Source organism: Alosa pseudoharengus, unplaced genomic scaffold, assembly GCF_046254945.1.
Source record: "Alosa pseudoharengus isolate Yale_2024_CS ecotype anadromous, Long Island Sound unplaced genomic scaffold, YU_APseudo_1.1 YU_APseudo_1.1_scf_17, whole genome shotgun sequence".
NCBI classification, from domain to species: Eukaryota; Metazoa; Chordata; class Actinopteri; order Clupeiformes; family Clupeidae; genus Alosa; species Alosa pseudoharengus.
In genome coordinates, this window is record NW_027468640.1 from 20,059,750 (window position 1) to 20,084,240 (window position 24,491).

The 24,491-nt window shown below is 42.6% G+C and overlaps 1 protein-coding gene across 1 annotated transcript in view; it reads right to left on the reverse strand.

The window, feature by feature from the left end:
- Positions 1-129: 129 nt before the first annotated feature.
- LOC143127050 (high affinity immunoglobulin gamma Fc receptor I-like) overlaps positions 130-24,491 on the reverse strand; it is a 30,581-nt gene continuing 6,219 nt past the window's right edge. The window contains exons 3-6 of the mRNA XM_076288352.1: positions 5,859-5,918; positions 5,270-5,542; positions 654-920; positions 130-542 (exon numbers count right to left, since the gene is read on the reverse strand). Coding sequence (XP_076144467.1) covers positions 148-542; positions 654-920; positions 5,270-5,542; positions 5,859-5,918 — 995 coding nt within the window. The 3' untranslated portion in view covers positions 130-147. The remainder of the gene's footprint in view (positions 543-653; positions 921-5,269; positions 5,543-5,858; positions 5,919-24,491) is intronic.

The following is a 24,491-nucleotide window of genomic DNA, read 5'->3' on the forward strand; positions in this document are numbered from 1 at the left end:
TGTGTGAGTCAAGGACCATTGAATGTATGCATAAGCATATGACAGATCATCATCATCATCATCATCATCATCATCATCATCGTAAGTTATACCTATCACATCACACCTACCTATCTATCATGACCCGCCTTTGTCAATGATCTTTCTCTACTCAAACACAAACTCAAAAGTTACAAGTTGCAAAATAGCACAAAAACAATAAAAAAAACAATCCTTCAATACCCTCCCCCTCTCATAGAAATGCATACATGCATGCACACAATATTTACCTTTGACACCAATATTTATTGTACTGCTTGTATGTGATGCCTTGGGTCTATCTATTCTCTCCCCCTGACACCAGTACTGGCCCTTATTTGATTCAGCAGCTGAAGTGATGGTGTATTTGTTGGTGTTCAGTTGAGGAAGTAGGGTTTTGCTCCAGTCTTTATACCACTTATACTTCCAGACACCCTCAGGCTCAATCTCACACTTCAGAGTGACTTCCTCTCCAGTGAACACAGGACTCTCTGGCTGCACACTCAGTGTAGGTGTAGGCAGGGCTATGGGGTTACACACAACACTGATTAACAGCACAGGCATCACATGATAAAGGGGAGTTTTAATTGAACTTATATTCAGTTTGTCTGTAATTTTCAGCAGGTTGTATTCACCTGTGACACTGATAGGGAAAGATGCACTGCGCTGAGAATTCCTCGGCCGACCCCCTCTCCACCCTTTGCATCTGTACTGGCCAGCATAATTAGAGCCTGAGATAGTAATGTTCTTCCCGTTCTGGTCGGGTATCTGCTTATCACCTTTATACCAGAAATACTGATTCCAGTCTGTGTACTCTGCTATATCACACCTCAGAGTGACTGTCTCTCCAGGATAGAAGGGAGGCTGAGGAGATTCTACAGTTACTGCAGCTGTTGGGAGACCTGTGGAATGTGAAACACATCAAGAACAGAGTTCAAATATGTATCAGACAGAGTGTTTTATCAACTCTTTTCAAATAGGTTGAGAATAAATGATGAGCATGATGCTAATGGTCTGGCCCCAACATCTACGACCTCATACACCCCCATTCATCCCCTGCTCTCAGCTAAGGCAAAAAGGTGGCAGAGCCTTCACAGTCGCTGCTCTATTCTTATGGAATCAGCTGCCACCTGATATAAGAACTGACTCCTCCATCACTGCTTTTAAAACCAGGCTCAAAACCCATATGTACGCTCTGGCCTTTAGTCTAGTCATTAGAGGGGGTCCACGCGCACCCCCCGTAATTGTTGTTGACACCCATTTTTTTAGACTCCTTAATATGTCTAGTTAACAATAAAAGATGTTAGCATTGCTGCAAATTGTCCCATGACTGTTTTTTAGAGCTGTTTTTAGAACCTTTGCAATAGCGAGTTTTACAATTAAGAAATTTAACAATTCATATAACATTTCAACCAGACATGATATAAAGACAAATGAGACCACTTTTTCATATAAATACAACATGGGGAATTGATTAGAGGGGTTAATTTATTGATAGAAACACATTTTGACTATGTTAAGGCCTAAATGATCTAAAAATGATCAAATATTCGGCAAATCCGAACAGGAAACTGTGCATAAATGTTGTAAAGTTGAATGCAAATGCATCTATTTGTAACTGAATTCATTCATTAACATCAGGTGATCACTAAACATATTGCCATTAAACCTAGTCTACCAATGAAATATCCCTAAGCCTTTATAATGCCATGATTCATGCTCACTGCAAATGCTTTAGTTAAATTGTGTTGGAGCCATACCATGGAACCATACAGCATACAGTCAGATCTTGAAATCATACACATTCAAAACATTTTGCCAGACAACTAACGCACACACACACAAGCACACACACACACACACATACACACACACACACAAAGTTAACCTCTCCAGTAAGACAATTGACATTACTACACTTGAACTGGAGGGTAAACTGAAAGCTTAAAAGCTTGAAATAATAGTGAAGATGTTCACAATAGATGTTTCCAAAATGTCCCAGCAAATAATAATGCAAACACTCCACAAAATCTCCACAGTTCATTGTGGAGTTTCAGCCTGTGGTTGTTGAGTTGTATTAATACTGTAGGAGCTAGGCTACTATGTCTTTTTGGCAGTTACAGTCTAGAACATTCTATTGGTAACTGTCATAACTGACAACTTAGAATGTTGGGGGTTATGTGTGGTGGGGCACTGAAGTAACCAACTAACTGAAATAGAGATGCTTGATTTTCTCATGCACATATTGAGCGTGGTGTGTAGCTGGATGGCACCAAAACTATGCCTAAATCAAAGGCAAAAACTAATTCTTCTCAACAAGGAGTTCAGATATGTATCTTACACATAGATGGGATTGACCATGGAAACTTCACATCATTCAAGACAATTAAAGGAGCTCCACATGAAAAGCTGTCACAGCTCCTCACAGTCCGAGACAAACGACTTGCTCAGCCAACAGGATCAGTTCATCGAATGGAAACAGTATGTAACCTTATTCTTACCACACTGGAAGGTTTGGAACTTGATACATACGGCTATCACCGACAATGTTACCAACGCTTTCACTTGAGTTTAAATCGTTTGAAAGACTCTTCAGCGCTTACATCAAATGAACCATCAACATCTGGGACCCGGCACCATTCTCCACGGAAAAAGATCAGGCCAACTGAAGGTGAATCACCATCAGTGTATATGAGTGTATATTCTGTGAAAAGCTTGAAATAAAGGTGCATGGAAAAACTGAAAGGCCGGTGAAGTTTGCCTCATGGAAGCATAAAGATTCGGCATGGCAGAAGATTGAATTGCAAGCACAAGAACTAGGACAAATGCGCCTATATCGACAGGTTCATGGAAAGGATCTACATGCTGCTGAGGCTCAGTGCCATCCTTCATGTCGTGACAGATTTTGTATCACTTACAGAAACCATTTGCAACAGAAACGAAGAAAGAGTCAAGAAACAGAGCAAGCCCACCTGACTGCAGCACACAAGGATGCTTTTGATTTTGTATGGCAGGTCCTCTGTAAGAATGTAATTGACCAAAAAAACATCATGCAGCTTTCATCACTGTGACTTCTTTACATTGAACAACTGGAGAGAAGCAACTATCCAAATCCAAATTACAGAAGTGAAAAACTAATGCGGCTCCTGCAAAAACATTCAATCAGTGATCAAATTGGTTTCCAAAGTAAATGATAGGCTATGTGTGTCTTCCAATCTTATTTACTCGAAGGACATTACAGTAGCTTGTGTGCTGCAGTCAGGTGGGCTTGCTCTGTTTCTTGACTCTTTCTTCGTTTCTGTTGCAAATGGTTTCTGTAAGTGATACAAAATCTGTCACGACATGAAGGATGGCACTGAGCCTCAGCAGCATGTAGAGCCTTTCCATGAACCTGTCGATATAGGCGCATTTGTCCTAGTTCTTGTGCTTGCAATTCAATCTTCTGCCATGCCGAATCTTTATGCTTCCATGAGGCAAACTTCACCGGCCTTTCAGTTTTTCCATGCACCTTTATTTCAAGCTTTTCACAGAATATACACTCATATACACTGATGGTGATTCACCTTCAGTTGGCCTGATCTTTTTCCGTGGAGAATGGTGCCGGGTCCCAGATGTTGATGGTTCATTTGATGTAAGCGCTGAAGAGTCTTTCAAACGATTTAAACTCAAGTGAAAGCGTTGGTAACATTGTCGGTGATAGCCGTATGTATCAAGATCCAAACCTTCCAGTGTGGTAGGAATAAGGTTACATACGGTTTCCATTCGATGAACTGATCCTGTTGGCTGAGCAAGTCGTTTGTCTCGGACTGTGAGGAGCTGTGACAGCTTTTCATGTGGAGCTCCTTTAATTGTCTTGAATGATGTGAAGTTTCCATGGTCAATCCCATCTATGTGTAAGATACATACCTGAACTCCTTGTTGAGAAGAATTCGTTTTTGCCTTTGACTTAGGCATAGTTTTGGTGCCATCCAGCTACACACCACGCTCAATGTGTGCACGAGAAAATCAAGCATCTCTATTTCAGTTAGTTGGTTACTTCAGTGCCCCACCACACATAACCCCCAACATTCTAAGTTGTCAGTTATGACAGTTACCAATAGAATGTTCTAGACTGTAACTGCCAAAAAGACATAGTAGCCTAGCTCCTACAGTATTAATACAACTCAACAACCACAGGCTGAAACTCCACACTGAACTGAGGAGATTTTGTGGAGTGTTTGCATTATTATTTGCTGGGACATTGTGGAAACATCTATTGTGAACATCTTCACTATTATTTCAAGCTTTTAAGCTTTCACTTTACTCTCCAGTTCAAGTGTAGTAATGTCCATTGTCTTACCGGAGAGGTTAACTTTGTGTGTGTGTGTGTGTGTGTGTGTGTGTGTATGCTCGTGTGTGTTTGTGCGTTAGTTGTCTGGCAAAATGTTTTGAATGTGTATGATTTCAAGATCTGACTGTATGCTGTATGGTTCCATGGTATGGCTCCAACACAATTGAACTAAAGCATTTGCAGTGAGCATGAATCATGGCATTATAAAGGCTTAGGGATATTTCATTGGTAGACTAGGTTTAATGGCAATATGTTTAGTGATCACCTGATGTTAATGAATGAATTCAGTTACAAATAGATGCATTTGCATTCAACTTTACAACATTTATGCACAGTTTCCTGTTCGGATTTGCCGAATATTTGATCATTTTTAGATCATTTAGGCCTTAACATAGTCAAAATGTGTTTCTATCAATAAATTAACCCCTCTAATCAATTTCCCATGTTGTATTTATATGAAAAAGTGGTCTCATTTGTCTTTATATCATGTCTTGTTGAAAAGTTATATGAATTGTTAAATTTCTTAATTGTAAAACTCGCTATTGCACAGGTTCTAAAAACAGCTCTGAAAAACAGTCATGGGACAATTTGCAGCAATGCTAACATATTTTATTGTTAACTAGACATATTAAGGAGTCTAAAAAAATAGGTGTCAACAACAATTACGGGGGGTGCGTGTGGACCCCCTCTAATGACTAGACTACTTCTTTGCCCGCTAACATGCTATGCTTGCTTTCTGTGTCCTGCTGTTCCTTGTTTAATGTGTAGATGTATGAATGTATTTTATTTTAATTTTATTTTTCTTTCTGTTTTGATTGCACTCTGTACACCACTTTGGTCAGCGTAAGCTGTGTATAAATGTGCTTTAGAAATAAATTGTACTTACTTACTTACTATGAGCATATATGAGATGTTACCCACCTTTAACAGCAAGATAAATATGTCCACTCATCAGTGAAGACACAGCTCTGTCTTTCATCTCTCCCTGACACCAGTAACGACTCTCATCAGACTTGGCTGCTGCTGTGATGGTCAGTGTGCTGGTGTCAGGCTGAGAGAGATGATCACTGCTGGAGCCTTTAAACCACTTATACATCCAGCCACTCTTAGGCTGTATCTCACACTTCAGAGTGACTTCCTCTCCAACATACACAGAACTCTGCGGCTCTATGGTCACTGTAGCAGTGGGCAGGGCTATGGGAGTAAACAGATGAAAAGAGAATATTTGTTGGTGCACTCATCAATGATTTGCAGATATGTTGCCGATCTGATCATAAATGTTCACAGCAACAAAGAGGAAGGACTGAAGAATTGTTTGGTTCTTGTTAGTAGAGACCCCATCATGAGTGTGTACGGGGGTGGTCTGGGGAGCCAAATATCTCTTTTGAGTCATCTGTAAGTGTCATGGGCCTATTTCAGTGGAACACTGATGAAGAAGGTCACTGCTTGATAACTCCAGTGAAACGCCCTCGAGGGTTGCTCTGCAAAATTATGCTGTACATTTGCTCACCTGTAGAGTCCTTTGGAGTCACACCATCTTCACTGGTGCCTGTATCTTGGGTGTCATTTGCTGATGATTTTACAGCAAATTATGGAGCACAAAGCAAAGTTAGCAAAACCCAGGAACTGTAACTCTGAAAGTCTATCACACCTGCATTATTTTTCATAGAATGGCAGGAACAGACAGAACATCTCATGTGGTCATAAGCATTCGAGCACTCAAAACATCTCCTCCATCTATTATCCAACTGAATCACATTAGGTTACAAACACACACACACACAAAGCAACACAGGAGCACACACACAGAGATAGGCTACACAGACGCGCACATACACACACACACACACACACACACACACAGCCACACACAGCCACACACACATACACACAAATACCCCCACACACACACAAACCCTTACGAAAGGAAAATATATTTACCAACATGTTGAAATGTATTGTAATATATTGTAATATATTATTTTATATATTGGAAATACATGGAATAATATATTGATGATACATTTATTATAAAATATATCTATCTATAAAGCAAGAAGCATCTGTGTGAGTCTGACCGTTTGTCAGACTGACCTAAGATTTAGTATGTGGCTCCCGTGTGGCACAAAGGTGTGCAATCTCGTTTGCATGCATATTTCAAACTAGATGTACCACAGAGCGGTACAAAATATGACCACCGCCCAGTCCAGCACATTTTTTCCACAAAAATAAATCACGCTGAAATTGCATTATCCACACTCAATTCTCACTGATATCTGCTAGACAACAAGTACCAAAACATGATTAGTTCATAGATTTCACATGTAAAATTCATTTTATAAAACCCCACCTCCATCTTGCCTGTTCATAATTCTGAGAAATTCTTGAATTGTGTGCATGTACATGTTTATGTTATATGTGTGTGTGTGTGTGTGTGTGTGTGTGTGTGTGTGTGTGTGTGTGCGTGTGCTTGTGTGTGTGCCTGCGTATGTGCCTGTGCATGCAAGTGTACATATGTCTACTGTGTGAGTATGTGTCATACGTATGATTACTGTGGCCCTACGGTTCTCAAGATATTCACAGAGAACTGTGTCTGCCCTACCCTCCTTTCGGAAAAAATGAAAAATGATGGTTCCATGCTATCCATGTGGGGGTACATGCCCACCAAGTTTTGTGTACCCCGGTCTTTCAGTGTCCCGGGAATCCTTGTTGGTGTACGTCACTAAATGTACACAGAAATGATTTTATTGTAAGGCCCCCCATGAACGAAAGTACACAAAACTTGGCATGCATTCGGAGGGTGTCATAATGATCCTACACTTTTAATTTCGTGCAGTTTTGACCTTGTCAGCCAGAGATATTGTGATGAAAACACCTAGTTCTTTTGCTTTTTAATTTTTAACTAGGTGGCGCTATACATGAAATAAGTGGTAATGGGATGGGTTGACATGCCCCCTTAAGACCAACATACATAAAAAAGGTGGACCTCCTAGGCCCTACGGTTCTCGAGATATTCACAGAAAACTGTCTCCGGCCACCTACAGGCCAGTTGGTGTATAGTAACATACATTTATTTATTGTGTGGCCCCCCATGAACGGAATTCCACAAAACTTGACGTGCATACAGAGGGTGTCATAATGATCCTACAATTTCGTGCAGTTTTGACTATGTTAGGTCACTAGAACTCCTAGAACTGTAGGGCCTAGGATGGCCATTTTTTCCGTATGTTTGCCTCCAGGGGTCATGTTAACCCATTTCATGTGCACACATGTGCACAAACAGATACACACACACACATTCACAGTAATCATACGTATGACACATACTCACACAGTAGACATATGTACGCTTGCATGCACAGGCACATACGCAGGCACACACACAAGCACGCACACACACACACACACACACACACACACACACACACACACACACAACATAAACATGTACATGCACACATTTCAAGAATTTCTCAGAATTATGAACAGGCAAGAGGGTTGGGTATCGTTTGGGTTTTATCCGATACCGGTGCTAAAACGATACTTTTAAAACGGTGCCGAAACGGTGCCTGAACCGGTACTTTGTTTTTAAAATATTTTAAATTAAAATGGTCTAAAGCATGAATTGCTTTTTTTTATTGATGAGACAAATTTGAACATGAAATTGAACTGTTATATTCAATTTACTATCAATATCTCATTGCTCCTATGAATAATACATTTAAATGTTAAAACAGCTTGCCATGCATACAATGGTATGCTCTGCTTTCAAGTTTACCCAGTGTAGGCAGTTTGCCATAAGGTATGTTAAAACCGCTTGCCATAAAACTGCCAGGTCATGGACAACGGCATTTGCAAGCAAGTTAATCTAACAGGGACTCTACTTTCCAGTTAATTCAGTGTGTTGCCAAATGCTTCAAGAAATTGTATGTCTTAACCCATAACACGCAGTAGTTTTGAACATGTTAGGCTACATGTCGGTGTTGAAGTGTTAAGGTTCCCAGCAGAAGGCATTTTAACAGCAACTATGGCTATGCGCTAAGCTGAGTTTAATTAGCGATAACATACTGTGATGGTTTCGTAGCCTCTTTGACAGCTCAGTGACATCAGGTATGTAACCTACATATTTGTTTTTGCCAGCTAACTTTTAACATGATCTTCATATTCATTGTGATGCTATATGTACCTCATGCACATGAAAGATTAATATCATGCCATTATGTTGTTTAACACACCGTGAAATAAAGTTTTCACCTTACAACTTTGCTGATAACATTTCAAATAAATGTCAGTTAGCGCATTAGCAAGGATATTGTGTAACGTATAGGCTAGGCTAGCCTACTGTTGATGTTGTTTCCTAGCCTTTTGCTTGTGTGTAGTTAGGCCCACTGCTAGATTTTGACAGGAGCTCGCGATATCGCTTTAAAGTAAGCTACTTGGCCTCACGCAAGCTGTCAAACACTGTCCACTCATGTGGTGCACCCCTCTGGTTTATACATCCAGTGTTTATCATATGTTAGCTAACTGTATCTGGATGTGTTGCTATCAGAGCAAGACGTTAGAGATGGCGCATGACATGCATTGATGCCTCGTATGAAAAAAAAAAAAAAAAACGCTATTTAAGCACCGAAATGAGGCACCGAAATCCACGTTGTTATTCGATGCAGTTACTACCGTTTGTGTCGGCACCCGGTGCCATATTAGAACCGTGTTTCGGTGCCCAACCCTAGGCAAGATGGAGGTGGGGTTGTATAAAATGAATTTTACATGTGAAATCTATGAACTAATCATGTTTTGGTACTTGTTGTCTAGCAGATACCAGTGAGAATTGAGTGTGGATAATGCAATTTAGTGAGACAGTTAGAATCATATAGGCCTTTCAGTGTGATTTCTTTTTGTGGAAAAAATGTGCTGGACTGGGCGGCGGTCATATTTTGTACCGCTCTGCGGTACATCTAGTTAAAGATTATATTTAGTGACGTGGAACATTTTGTCTATGCTGTGGCAGTGATAGAGTAGCCTGGAAAATCCAGACCCTGATAATCTAGAAAGATTAAGGGTCTGGCAAAGAACAATGTAATGGCCCAACTCGAGGGGCGGCAACAACCATGCATTTAAAAATCTCACTGCACCCAATTGGATAACACTAGACCATGTTTACTCTGAATTATTTCGGACTTTGGCGCAATCGGATAACACTACGACCAATGTGTACTGTCCTCCAACGTTGCAGCGCTGTCTTCATCAGTTTAGCTGGTTTCCCGGAATGTTGGGGTAAAATCTGGGCGGGCATTTCAAAGCTATGTCCAGCCGACCACAGGAGATTGCAAATAAATCTAACCGATCAAAAGCAGCAATAGCAGAGACAGCACATTATGACAATCTTTAAATTCACAAAGTCTCCAGTCATTTAATGCCTGCTAGAGTTGACTGTAGCTCGGAATGCAATCGGTTGCCATAATAGGCTATCCTAAAATCCAGCCATAAAACAAAGCATGAACTCATGAGTGTTTGTCTGCCCTATATGTATATCCTCTGATTGTAGCCGAATGTTTACAGATATCTAGGCGATATTTGTAACATTTATTTTGTATTTGGCCATGTATTGAACAATTTAAACACATTGTGAACCCCAAAGTTGGAGACATGCATATAGACATTGCTCCAAATTTAAAACCAGATTACTCTGGAATGGCTAACTGTACAGGGGTACTGTACAATGCTTTACACCTTTGTGTTCGGTAAGGTCTGCTGTTTATTCTGATATGTGGTTTGTCATGTGTTGAGAGAAAGTTCGCGAAGTATTCCACCAAGATGAATGGGTAGGGAGATGGGCGCAGAAAATATGATTAAATTAAAGTTACTTTTCTCGCTAACCGTTTACACCAAGCGTAGGGTTGCCACCTGTGTCTGACAAAAATCCTGGACATTTTGACCATCCGATCGACCTTTTTGTTTGTAAGCAACGGCGCCTTTCGCACATCTAACCCAAGATAAAAACCGTCATTCTAAGCTACAATTGTATAGCTAAATTTAGTAAGATTGACAATTTCTAGTTATTTGTTTAGTTAATTGCTTTATTTAATAGCAGACCTTTATTATTTTGTTATATTTTCAACAGTTTTTAGTTGTGGACACCTGGGGGCAGTATTGAGAAAAAAGGGGGAATACATAATTAGGTTCTGCTTTTTTGCTTATGTGGAATAAACTTTCCTTTCTCTGTCTCTCCTTGTCCCACACACTCTCCGTCTCCACCTTACCATTTCTAATGAACCTCCAAGGTGCGTGCCCCCACCACCACCACCCATGTTATGCTACGTCATTTTTGTAGAGCCAATAAGGCTGTGCATACGTTTATGGACGTAGGCACGCTTCAATTAAACTGAAATACACATTTTGCGCATCATGTACAAAAATCCGGGACATTCAGTGTCCAGGATTTTTATTTTTATTTTCCTGGACAGACCATGAAAATCCTGGAAAATCAGGAAAATCCTGGACAGGTGGCAACCCTAAGCGTGTATGATTGAATGATTGAAACCTGCTCTGACCATTCACTGGTTGTTGTCCCTGGTCTCTTCTGTCACTCTCTATAGACTCTCCCTGATTCTCTAGGTGCCAAGAGTTGTCTGAGCCAGTTGATGATAGACTCTGAAGTAGAATCTCCCTGAATTTGGTGAGAGGTTTGTCACACACATGCACACATGCCCATACATGTACGTTATACTGGTATACATACTTTCCCGTACATACCTGTTAGCATGATAAATAGTACTGCACTTATGCTCATTATTGTGGTGGTGGTAATGGGTCAGGGTTCATTTTGGATTGTTAGAATGCTTTATGTATTATTGTGGATTTATGGGAATCTGTAACTTTAAATGTCTGGTTGGGTGTCTGGTGGCATCTAAATTGTTGGTGGTGGGTTATGAGGACAGTAAATGTTAACTCATGAGAACCGAAGACTTGGTCGGTTCTCATGAAGATTCCAGTGTTGTGCTTCTTGGTTGGAACTCTGCTCCTATGGTGGGGGGTGTCACGGCCCCAGTGGGGTTCCCGTGTCGCTACTCCCTCATGGGGGTGCAGAGTTCCACCAGGGCACCAGGTGTCTACCCTGGAAATCCCGAGTTCTCGCGAGAGCACAATTTGAATTGTGTCTGCAAGAGACTCATGAGTAATGATGCACGTTACTTTTGCCCCTTGCATCGCGGGGAACCAATCACATCGGTGTATCTGATATACAGTAGGCGGGCCAGAGGCAAGCTAAACAGATGACGACAGCGCTGCAACGTTGGAGGTCAGTAAACATTGGTCGTAGTGTTATCCAATTTGTGTCGAGGACCAGAATCATTCAGAGTAAACATTGGTCTGGTGTTATCCAATTGCGTGCACTGAGATTTTCAAATGCATGCTTGGTGCCGCCCCTTGAGTTGGGCCATTACATTGTTCGTGGCCAGACCTTTAATCTTTCTAGATTACCAGGGTCTAGATTTTCCAGGCTACCAGGTGTCCCTCTATTATTTGAGTTTTAGGCTGCGGTTGAGACAGAGCTGGCAGCTGATTGGCTTACACCAAGGGCCCGGTGTAGGCTAACTGTTTTAAAACTGTGGAGCTGTCAGTGTTTCCTCTCTCTCTGCCCTGATGCTGTCTCCCCATTTGGTGCCTGCCTGATCACGGGCCAGATGCTGGCTGGAGCGTTTGGACTGTGGCTTGCGTTACCCTTACGTTTTCTTAGTTTGTAGATCTACTACATTTTGTACATATCCTATTGTAAATAAATTATTCATTGTACATCCGCAACCCCTCGTGTGTCTTCCCATTTTTGTCCAGTTTAAGAGCCAGACTGTGACAATATGTACATATATTTCCATATAATTTTACATATATTTAAGATATATTCTACCATGCATTAAACATACCGTACATGTGACACTATATCTTTACAAATATTACCAATACATTTCCCCATATACATCTGAATACATTATGGTGGATATTTTCATTTTGTGGTAGCCGTGGCCTACTAGTTAGAACTTCAGGCTTGAAACCTGTTGGATTCACGATCGTTTTGCGTTGTGTTTTAGTTCTGATGTCTGTATTGAAGATGGTCAATAAAGCTTGACGGCTGGATCAGGATCGGCGATTAGATGATGATTTATTGTAGATGGTACAACAATGAATAACAGAACACAGGCTAAGTCTCAAACAGTAAAACTGTGCAGAGTCTAACAATTGTGGTTGTTATTAGAAGCGGCTGCTGAGCCTTCCGACAGAAGATGCTCCTCGGGTCGCTTCCTCGATCCGTCTCCGTGTCAAAACCTAAGACAAAGCCTGTTATACTAAAACATACAAACGTCAATCATGCCTACGTGACAGGTGCCAACCAGTGTACAAAACCCGGCCCTGGCCAGATGGAGATACTAGCCCGAATACAAGGATACAAGGAAGTTTATTGTCACATGCATATAGTTACTGGAAGTAAGAAATGCAGTGAAATTATGTCTGGTGTCAGCCTATTTGTGCATTAATGGGGGGGGTAAAAAGTGCAGTAGAAGAGGGGTTTAGTAGATTAAGTGGCAAGGGCTGCATAAAAAAAGGTGGGGGAGGATTGGGATTGGGTGGGGGGCACCAACAAGGAGCACCCAAGAGCAACAGGGGCAAGGAAAAACTCCCTTACCAAGGAAGAAACCTTGGGCAGATCCACGGCTCAAGGGGCTAACCCAACTGCCAGGGGTCTTGGTGTGTGTGTTGGGGGGATGACAGGGGAGATGGGATAGTGTGCTGTGTATGTGGGGAGAGGGCAGTGTGCAATATGTGTGTTGGAGAAGCTTCCTCATGAGACAATGTGCTGTGTATTGGGGGGGGGGGGGGGCAGTGTGCTGTAAGTATGTTGGGGATGTGTGTTGGAGAAGCTTCCTGATGAAATAATGTGCTGTGTATGTAGGGGGGGGGGGGGGGCAGGGACTTACTATTGCAAGCAGAGTACTGTATGTATGATGTATGTGAGTGATGACAGTGAAGATGTGTGTGTGGGCGGGAGGGGAGTGGAGCAGTGACTGTGTGTAGTGTGTGTGTGGGCAGTGTGCTGTAAGTATGTTGGGGATGTGTGTTGGAGAAGCTTCCTGATGAAATAATGTGCTGTGTATGTAGGGGGGGGGGGGGGCGGGCAGGGACTTACTATTGCAAGCAGAGTACTGTATGTATGATGTGAGTGATGACAGTGAAGATGTGTGTGTGGGCGGGAGGGGAGTGGAGCAGTGACTGTGTGTGTGTGTGTGTAGTGTGTGTGTGGGTAGGTGGGGGCAGTGTGCTGTAAGTATGTAGAGGATGTGTGTTGGAGAAGATCCTGAAGACAATGTGCTGTGTATGTAGGGGGGGGGGGCAGTGTGCAGCAAGTATGTAGAGGAGGCTTACTGTAGCAAGCAGTGTGCTGTGTGTATGTGAAGTGATGACAGTGATGATGTAAGTGTGTGTGTTGGGGATGGGGGTGGGGTGGGCAGAAAGGCTAGGCAATCAAGGACATGGGTAGATGGAGGAGAAATCAAAAATAATAAATAAAAAGTTCTATGGAGATGTGCAAAAGTTGGAGAAAGTCAGATATGTGTGTGTGTGTGTTTGTGTGTTTTTACGTGTGATGAAATAAGAAAATAAATAAAAGGTCTGTAGCATAGGGAGAGGGATGTAAAAGTGTTAAAAGTCTTGTAGGTGTGTGTGTGTGTGTGGGGGGGGGGGGTCATGAGTGCTGAGTAGTGAATGAGTGCAAAGTCAGTATAGTGTGAGTTCAGAGTTGGGAAATGTTTGAGAGTGCTGAGGAAGTCAGTATAGTGTGAGTTCAGAGTTCGGATGGCCTGGGGATAAAAACTTCTCCTAAGTCTCTCAGTTCTGGCTTTGTGACTACATAGGCGTCTTCTTGATTTCAGCGGTAGGAATAATCCATTGTTAGGATGAGACGAGTCCTTCAGAATCTTTTGGGCTCTTAGGAGTACTCTTCTGGAATAAATATCTTGTAGAGCAGGGAGTTGAGTTCTTATAGTACGTTCAGCTGAGCGCACTACTCTCTGCAGAGTACTACAATCTCTAACTGTGGAGTTCCCATACCAGGTGATGATGCTACCAGTTAGAACACTCTCAACCGCTGAAGTGTAGAAGGCCTTCATGATGGATGTAGAAACTTTGAATTTCCTTAGCTGACGAAGGAAGTAGAGTCGTTGTCTGGACTTCTTCAGAACATATTGAGTGTTAACAGTCCTTGTTAAGTCTTCAGTAATGTGGACACCAAGGTATTTAAAACTTGTGACTATCTCTACAGGTTGCCCGCTGATCATTAGTGGGGTGTAACTGTAGTTCTGCTGCTGCCTTCTGTAATCCACTACCATTTCCTTGGTTTTATTGATATTCAGTGTCAAGCTGTTAGATTGACACCACTGTGCCACCTCATCAACCTGATCCAAGTAGAGCTGTTCATTGCTGTTACTAATCAGGCCCAAGATCACTGTGTCATCTGCAAACTTGATGATGGAGGTATGACTACTGTTGGCTTTGCAGTCATGTGTGTAGATGTTGTACAGCAGTGGACTCAAAAAACAGCCTTGGGGAGCACCAGTGCTGATGGTTAATGAGTCAGATGTCAGACCCCCCACTCTAACCACTTGTGAACGGTTGGTGAGGAAGTCAAATATCCAGTGACACAGGGTGGTGTTCAGTCCTAAGGCCTTCATCTTTGTGACCAAGGTGAGAGGTACTATCGTGTTGAATGCTGAACTAAAGTCAATGAACAGCATCTTCACATAATTCCCATTCCCCTCCTCCAGGTGAGTTAAGGTGGTGTGCATGAGGTTTGAGATGGCATCCTCTGTAGACCTGTTGGCTCTGTAAGCAAATTGGAGGGGGTCGAAGGAGGCAGGGAGGGATGAGCAGATAATGTTTTTCACAAGCTTCACAAAACACTTCATCACTGTAGAGGTCAGGGCTACTGGGCGGTAGTCATTCAGACATGATGGACTTTTGTTTTTCGGTACTGGAACAATAACAGACTGCTTGAGGCAAGTAGGAACTGCCTCTTGAGCCAATGATGTGTTAAAGATATAAGTGAACACAGGAGCTAACTGAGCAGCGCAGGATTTCAAAACCCTGTTAGAAATTTCATCCGGTCCAGTAGCTTTTCTACAACTAACCCTCCTAAAGGCATTGCTCACATCGACCTCAGAGACACAGAAAGGTGCATCCTCATTTGCTTCACATGCTGCAGCTAGTCCAATATAGTCTGTGTTTTTCATGTCAAAGCGAGCATAAAAAGCATTAAGTTTATCAGGGAGGGCTTTACTCACATTCATCATAGGAGGGGACTTTCTTTCAAAGCCAGTGATGGTTCGGAGTCCTTTCCACACTCGTGCTGGATCACCCTCCAAGAAATCAGCTTCAACTCTGTCTCTATAGCGCCGCTTAGCATCTTTAATAGCTCTACGTAAACTATAAGATGCTGCTTTGTAATCCGTCATATCCCCTGAAATAAGCCCAGCATTATAAGTCATGGTGCGTGTCTTTAATGCCGTTCTCACTTCTCTATCCACCCATGGCTTCTGGTTAGGGAAGCTTCGGATCTTTACAGTTGGGATGATGGAATCAGTTAGCATATTGATGTAACTCAATGATACTTCCGTAAACTCATTGATGTCAGCAGAGTTCGTCTTGAACATCTCCCAGTCAACGTTGCTAAGGGAGTCCTGTAGCCTGGCTTCCGACTGGTCAGTCCAGCGCTTGACCTCCTTCGTCACTGGGGGGTCCGTCCGACTTCTCTGTTTGTACATAGGCAGTAGGAAAACAGCGGCATGATCTGATTTTCCGAAAGCTGGTAGAGACTTAGCTTTGTAACTGTTCTTGAACTGTGTGTAGCAGTGATCCAGTGTGTTGTCACCACGTGTAGGGAAGTGAATGTGTTGAATAAATTCAGGCATGGACCGGTTCAGATGTACTTGATTGAAATCGCCGGCCACAATAAGCGCAGCTTCAGGGTGCGTGTGTTGTTGTCTATTTCACACTTCTTGCAATTCTGAAACCGCAGCATCTGTGTTGGCTTGTGGAGGAATGTAGACAGCGTTGAATATTACCGAAGTAAACTCACGGGGCAGGTAGAAGGGTCGACAGACGATCGCTAGATGTTCTAGATGAGGCGAGCAGGACTTTGAGAGAACGGTGACATTTCTAGGGTCACACCACTTGCTGTTCGTCATGATGCAAACACCGCCACCTTTCGATTTTCCAGATTCCTCAGTCCTGTCAGAGCGAGCAGCAGAGAAAAACTCCACCGGAGTGATGGCACTGTCCGGTACAAGTTCAGTTAGCCATGTCTCAGTAAAGCATAGAATGTTACAGTCCCTGATGTCTCTTTGAAACTGTATCCTCGCTCTTAGTTCATCCATCTTGTTCACAAGAGACTGGACATTGGCTAGGAGAATGCTAGGCAGTGGAGGCCTATGAGCTCTATTCCTCAATCTGTTACGGGCCCCGGCTCGTTTTCCTCGGTGTTTTTTCCTTCTGCGCCGAGATGAGTCTCCATGGTTCCCTGATGCATCTCGGAGAATCTCAGTTGGCCAGGTAGAATCGTCAATTAAAACATCCCGAAACAAAAAAGGCAATTAATTTCCGATGTTTCGGAGTGTAACGCCATCATACGTAATCAGTGCAGTGGAAAAGTGCAAAAAATTAAGGGTTAATAAAAGGTAAAAGAGTAAATATAAGCACAAGTTAGGCGGAGCAACCAAAAAGGCGTCCGAACGCGGCGGCGCCATGGCAACCTAATTCCATAGGTATAGGTATATATAGAATAGGCAGACATGCTGTCTCCCTCGGCCCATGTTATCCTCGGATGTTCCTAAACAACCATGACCTTCCTGCTGGTACACAGGCCTAAGGCACAGTTATGTACAATAATATGGACCTCTCCCTGTTGTATACTACACACAGAAGTAACATATGAACACATCAGAATACAGTGAGAATACCCCAGAATTCTACAGTCCCCCCTCTTGATCAATCAAAAGACTGATTTTTTTATAGATCAAACAATCGCAAACAGAGTCTGATGTGTCCTAACAAAAAATAGAAAAATAATAAAACCAAGCATTACTTCTCAGGCACTTTAAGGAAAAGAAAAGAAGTGCAGGCACCTTGAAAGAAAACTTAAAAACTGATTATGTTGCTGATGATTATCTCACATTCTAAGAGTAAAAAAGAAAAGCAAAACAAAGTATTTTGGAAGTTCAGGAAACGGCCAGCAACAGTTCAGTTCAAAGGCAAAGTCTCTGTCCCAGATGTTGTCTGTGGCTCCCGGCAACCTCATAGGCACATGTGGAGTGAAAAGAAAGAGCAGTATCAGTTGAAGGATAGTCATGAAAACAATAGTATATATAATCATCTATTATAGGGGTGTAGCATCCTCCCAACCCTGTTCCCCCAGTGAGTCCCCAGTTAACCCGTTGCTGCGTGTTCACCTCCCTTACGGGTGTCCCCAGAAACCCAGCTCTAGAACCAGGACTACAGGATTACTCCCCCCTCTTGATCTAGCTTAACTGTAATCATTCTCAAAAATCGGCAATTGTAATTGTATCCTCAGATTAAACATTCCATATATCAGTAATCACCCATATTTAATCATCAAAATCAATTATAAGACTTATCTAAGTCTATGATTTTTCATAACATGAGTTTGTGTCAAGAAGAGTCCACTACCACAACACTCTGAGCATGTTCGGATTCTCAAAGGAAAGATTCTACCCTCGGATCCCTAACCTTTCATTTCTCCTGACGTCATAAATTCCCTGTCAAAATGAAAGTCTCCTGTGAATCTTCCCCCCTCTAGTTCACACCTCACCTCTAAAAGAAGATTGGCGGAAACTCCGATAGAATTCGTACCTTACCCAAGTGCGTCATGTTTCAGGCGCTTCTATTAGTTTCCAATGGCTCGCATATCCACTTTTCTCTCACCCTGGACCTTCACTGCCGACTGTGTCAACAAAATCTGATATGGCCCATCGTACTTTGCCCCTAGCGCTAACCTTTGGGGCTTGTGAATCATCACCAATTGTCCTGGCACTAGAGAGTGGCCTCCTTCCTGAGGGTCTCCCCAGGCCTCTTCCTGGTTAGCCGCTGTTTGGACTGCCTTCGTCAATTGCACACAGTAAGTCAGCATCGCATCCGATGTCAGGTGGATGTCGGCTTTCCTCAAATCAATCGTTCCTGGTGCCGAGAAAGGCCTGCCAGTCACAATCTCGAATGGGCTGAGTCCAGTGTCTCTGTTGCTTGTAGCTCGCATGCTACACAAGACCGCTGGTAAGGCGTCAACCCAAGGAATGCCTTCTTGATGTTTCTTGGCCAGTCGTTCCTTCAACGTCCGGTTGGCTCTCTCCACCTGCCCCGACGATTCTGGATGGTATGGGCAGTTCAGGGACCAGTGCACATTCAGCATGTGGGCCACCTCGGCGCAGACTGCTCCAGTGAAGTGTGTTCCGTTGTCTGAGCAGATCTGTTCCGGCAATCCGTATCGGGGAATGATGTCTTTCACGAGGATTTTGGCAGTGTGTAGTGCAGTTCCAGATCGTGCAGGGAATGCCTCAATCCACCTGGAGAACTTGCACAGGACAACCAGAACATCTCGGTAGCCTTTGCATTTGGGAAGAGTAATGTAATCTATCTGGAGAACTCTGAATGGTCCTGGTGGAGCTGGTGTCTTCAGCATTGGCAACTTAACCTTCTTGTCGTGATTGTTTTGCCGACAGGTGACACACCGCTTGACAATGTCTGTGGCCGTTGCTGTGAACTTCGGTGACCACCAGACCTGTATGAATCTGTTCCTCATCTTCTCCACTCCCACGTGTCCAAGCGAATGAATTTGCGCCACCAGATATGGCAGAAGACTTTCTGGAGCCACTGTTCGTGTTCCAAACCTCCACAAGTTGTCATCATGGAGCTTCGCCGCATTTTCAATCCAAATCCACTTCTCTTCTCGGCTTTAAAGGTTCTGCATGTCTATGATGTTGGTCGAACTTTCCTGTTTTCCCTCTTCAGATGTTTCCTTGACCTTCTTTGTCACTCTCATCATGCATTTCTCGTCGTCATTTTCAAAAATGTTCCTGTTACCGTTAGATCCGTCCGTGTTTCCATTTCCGTGTCCATTCTCGTTAGTCGTTTCGTTATCCCCTCCCTCTCTTTTTCTTGCGGCTGTTCTTGACACCGCATCCGCCATTGCATTGCCTCTTGCTTCAATGGTGTCTTGCCTTGTATGTGCCTTTACTTTGATCACTGCCAGTTCCTTTGGCAGCTGCATTGCATCCAGCAATTCTGCCACAAGCTGTCCATTCTTGATGGGACATTGTTTTACACACGGAGGTGGTTTTCCAGTCAGTCTGACAGGTTCCATTTCCAACAGTCCACAGTCATTCTTTCCCTTAGCCCATGCAGGATGTTCCAGGAGATCCTCTCTTTTTAGCCTTCTCAGGTTCCACAAAACTTCTCCATCTCCTTCTCCAATGGCTATGGTGACTGGGGCTGTCTGCTTCAGACTGCATTTTTCTCCGGTTGGTCCACCAGCTGTCTTGATGATGCCTGACAGAGGTATTTCGTGTTTCTTCAATAGGTCGGATGAAAAGACTGTAAGTTCAGCACCAGTATCAATCAAGAATTAAATTTCGATGTGTTCTTCACGCAAGGCAGTAGCATAGAGGGTGTTATCGGTTCTCGCTGGTTGGTAAAGCACAGACACGCCGTCGGCGGTGGCTACTGTGCGCACAGGGCATATGAGTGCCTCGTCAGCTGACTCATCCCAGTCCTCCATCGCTGGCCTGGTCGCTCCCTGGGCAGCATTGGATGTAGATGCCCCATCATTCACTGGTGCAGGTGGGGGTGAGGGAGGTGGGGGTGGGTGAGGTAAAGAGTTGACAGGTGGGGGCAGGGGAGGTGGTGGTGGTAGGGTAGGGAAAGAGTTGACATGTGGGTGAGGTGGGTAAGGGCTTGTAGCCAGTGGCATTGGTAACAACAATGGAGGAGGGGGGGGTACTGAAGCTATGGCTAGTGGCTGTGGATAGCCATACTGGAGTGGAGCAGTTTGATGATGGTTGGTTGCAGACGTTCTTCCTTGTCTTTGTGGATTGTAGAAAGCAGTGGCTGTTGATGGGGCCAGAATGATTTGTTTTGTGTCACCTGCTGGCTGTTGGTCAGGCGGGGTGCTGTTTCTTGGCCCATGTGGGGTCCCCATAACAGCAGCATTCTGTCCAATGAAGCTGTCTTTATCAATGTCCACTGCACTTCTAGATGTCTCCACCATGGCATATGGCGCTGTTGAGTCCAAGTCAGGCAGAGTCGGATTGAGGCGGGTGTTTGGTTGCCTGTTGCGACCCCCGCCCACAATAGGTGCCGGTGTGTATGGGAGGAGTTGGCTCCTCCCCATTGAGTGGGCCTCTGAGACTACTCCTCTTCGCCTCATTCCACTCTGTTCTGGCAACACATCCGCTTCCATGAGTTGTTCCTCCAAATCACGTCTGTCCATCTCTGTTCTCCAAATCCTGTCTCGGATCTCTAATTCCAACTTCTCTATTTTCCTTTGTAATTTTTTCTCAAATTTGCCCAATTGTAATTTCACTGCCATCCAATCTGACACATAGTCTTGTATCTCAGCTAAGGCCTGCAACTTAGTTTTCCTAGCAAGAACCATATCTGGATTGTGCTAATATCAAATCATTAAATATTAAATTGTACTATGTGTTTCGTGCAGTGACGTGATCCTTTTAAATATATTTTTTTATATTTTCCCGTGATGTGGTAGTAATATAGTGACAACTTTGCACTTTGAAAATTTGGTTAGTAATTTTTTCGCCTCTCAATTGTTCACAAGTTGTCTCTCTTTTATTTTTATTTTTTCAACACACACACACACGCTCCCGCCAGGGAAAAGGAAACACTCTCTCTCTATCTCTCTCGCTCCGTAAACTGACACTTGGTAAGTCATTTTACTCACAGCATGATGCCACAACAATAAATTTCACCAGTGTCAGTTCCACTTAACTCAGACTGTTTCTTTTCTCCCCAAGCGGCTGGACAATGATACAAATGAATGTCTCACTCACACCTTTAACGATCTTTCGTTAAATTCACAGTTGACCAAGTCAACAAAAAAACATAGGTGGAAACCCTATCCCACTTTTCAAATACTGCACAACCAAAACACCCCACTCTGGTAATTTCGTCTCCTTTCCGTATCACTGTAGCACTAAGTTTAGTCCTAGGCCATTAAACTAAACAAAGACCGTTGAGAAACAACCACACAGTTCACTCAGCAAAATAATAACTGTAGCAACTCCTCCTATTTTCTCATTGGCACACGCACAGCATTTATCTCATAAAACTTACACAGCTTAAAGGGAAACTTGGCAGGATTTCCCCCTCTGCTGGAGAAATTGCACATTGTGCTATTTCAAACTGTGTGAAAAGGTAACGATAAAGCACATGGATTTGTTTACAAGCTAGCGAACTGTTAGCATAAGTTTGGCAGAACTATGTGGATGTTACAAGGTAAGAAACACGCTTTAAAATGAGTTTCTTGTTTCTCACTTCTCTTTCCGGGACGGTAGTCTCAATGTTGCAAGGTTGGTTTTCCGCCTGGGGACGCTAGGCGCAGCGGGGAAAGTCACCATTTTCACCGGAACAGGTCATTTAACCATCCAAATGATTTCTAAACGGGTTTATTAAGTTGAAATAGTTGCCAAGTTCCCCTTTAACATGTAATGGCAGTACAGAAAAAGAAAAGATTTAATCCCCCAAGCTTGTCCGTAGTTAATCGATTACTTCTTTTAATTCGTTCACGAATCTATCCAATTACCCAAAATATGTGTACACTTTGACCTTTTACTTTTTTCCAGAAAACTTCTTATATCAAATGACATCTAGAGCTCATCAATCATTGATATAGGTATGCTACTTGTCAAAACACTTAATGACACAAACTTCAATACTCTCATTAATGTGCAGCTTTTCATTTCTAATTTATCTAATAAATTAGCTTTACTTTGGTTCTTTTTCCCGCATAAAGGAGTAAAGACTTTTTGCTTTCACCTGGTCAGAATGTCTTCACTGCATGCAGGGTGCGCAGTTCAGCAGTGTTTCCCCTCTTGGCAGGCTTCCAGCTGGGATTCAGTCCCGTCAATCAGGGTGCCAAGATGGACTCTTCTTACAGATGTTCAAAATCCAAAATCTGCCCCCGAAGTCTCTTTGAACCCGTTGGATGTTCTCGTCTTTCCTCCCCTCTCGCGGTCGGGTCACGATAACCAAATGTTGTCGTCTTTCTTCTCCTTTTGCGAGAAGGGTCACGGCACCAAATGTTGGATTCACGATCGTTTTGCGTTGTGTTTTAGTTCTGATGTCTGTATTGAAGATGGTCATTAAAGCTTGACGGCTGGATCAGGATCTATGGTATAAAATTCTCGCCAAAAGTTTTCTGTACCTGTACCAAAGTTTTGTGCTTGTAAGAATATTTTGTGCTCGTAAAAATGATTTGTGTACATGTAAAAATAATTTGTATCTGTAAAAATATTTTGTGCATGTAAAAATGGTTTGTACATCTTCAAATCCGTTTTCTCACTGTGTAGAATTTTTTTTTGTGAATTTGCGAACGATATTTGCACGCACGGATTTTCCTTTTGCAAGTGCGCATCTGTTTTCTACAGACATGAAACAGATCTACGGGTACGAAACGAATGTACAAGTACAAAACTTTTTTACAAATTTTACCAAAACAGCCAATCACAGCACTGCTTACTGAACGGCCAGTCAGCCGATCAGCTCGCTTCTTTAATTCTGAAACGCTGGACATAGAAAATACCGCTCTGGGTACATCCATGTAAACACCACAGTTCAGAAGAGGTGAAACACTTAAAAAAGAAGAGCTATCTTAGCTAACAAGCAAACAGCTCAACTTAACTCTAATCCCTCACTACTATGAATCTAATATCATTAACTAGAACTAATAAAATTCGGATCATTAGTATTATTATTAATGATATAATTGTTCTGTATAGTTATTGTGTTATAGTGTTTTCCGACTAGTCATTCATCCCTTTGTATTTCCCACGTTATATGTGCGGTGCTTTCACGTAACGTTAGCAGAGACGGTTGATAAAAGCAGTATCTTTGACGTTAGCTTAGCCCAGCCAATACTAGCCCAGTTAGCTGCCATTACCTATTGTTACCTACTAATTACCTATCCAGTGCTCGCGTTTTAAACTATAGGCCTACTGTTTATTAGTTCTAGTTAATGATATTAGATTCATAGTAGGGAAGGAATAGAGTTAAGTTGAGCTGTTTGCTTGTTAGCTAAGTTAGCTTGTTACCTAAGCTAGCTAGAACATAACAGTTACTGCTACATGACCACAAAAGTTCAGGGTGGCTTTAGGCTGACTATGACTAAAGACCCATTCATTCTGGACTTAAAAGACGGATTTCACACGCCCTAACCATTGTACTTTTACACGAAATTGGGTAGTTTACCATTATGGACGAAAATGAAGCGTGTCTCATTAAGAGTTATTGTTCCCACAGGGTTAGTATTATTATTAATGATAATTGTTCTGTATAGTTATTGTGTTAAGTGTTTTCCGACTAGTCATTCCTCCCTTTGTATTTCCCATGTTATATGTGCGGTGCTTTCACGTAACGTTAGCAGAGACCGTTGATAAAAGCAGTATCTTTGACGTTAGCTTAGCCCAGCCAATACTTGTTTCACCTCTTCTGACTGTAGTGTTTACATGGATGTACCCAGAGCGGTATGTCCAGCGTTTCACAATTAAAGAAGCGAGCTGATTGGCTGACTGTCCGTTCAGTAAGCAGTGCTGTGATTGGCTGTTTTGGGAAAATTTGTAAAAAAGTTTTGTACTTGTAAATTCGTTTCGTACCCGTAGATCTGTTTCATGTCTGTAGAAAACAGATGCGCACTTGCAAATGGAAAATCCGTGCGTGCAAAAATCGTTCGCAAATTCACAAACATTTTTTCTACAGAGTGACAAAACGGATTTGAAGATGTACAAACCATTTTTGCATGCACAAAATATTTTTACAGATACAAATTATTTTTACATGTACACAAATATTTTTTACGAGC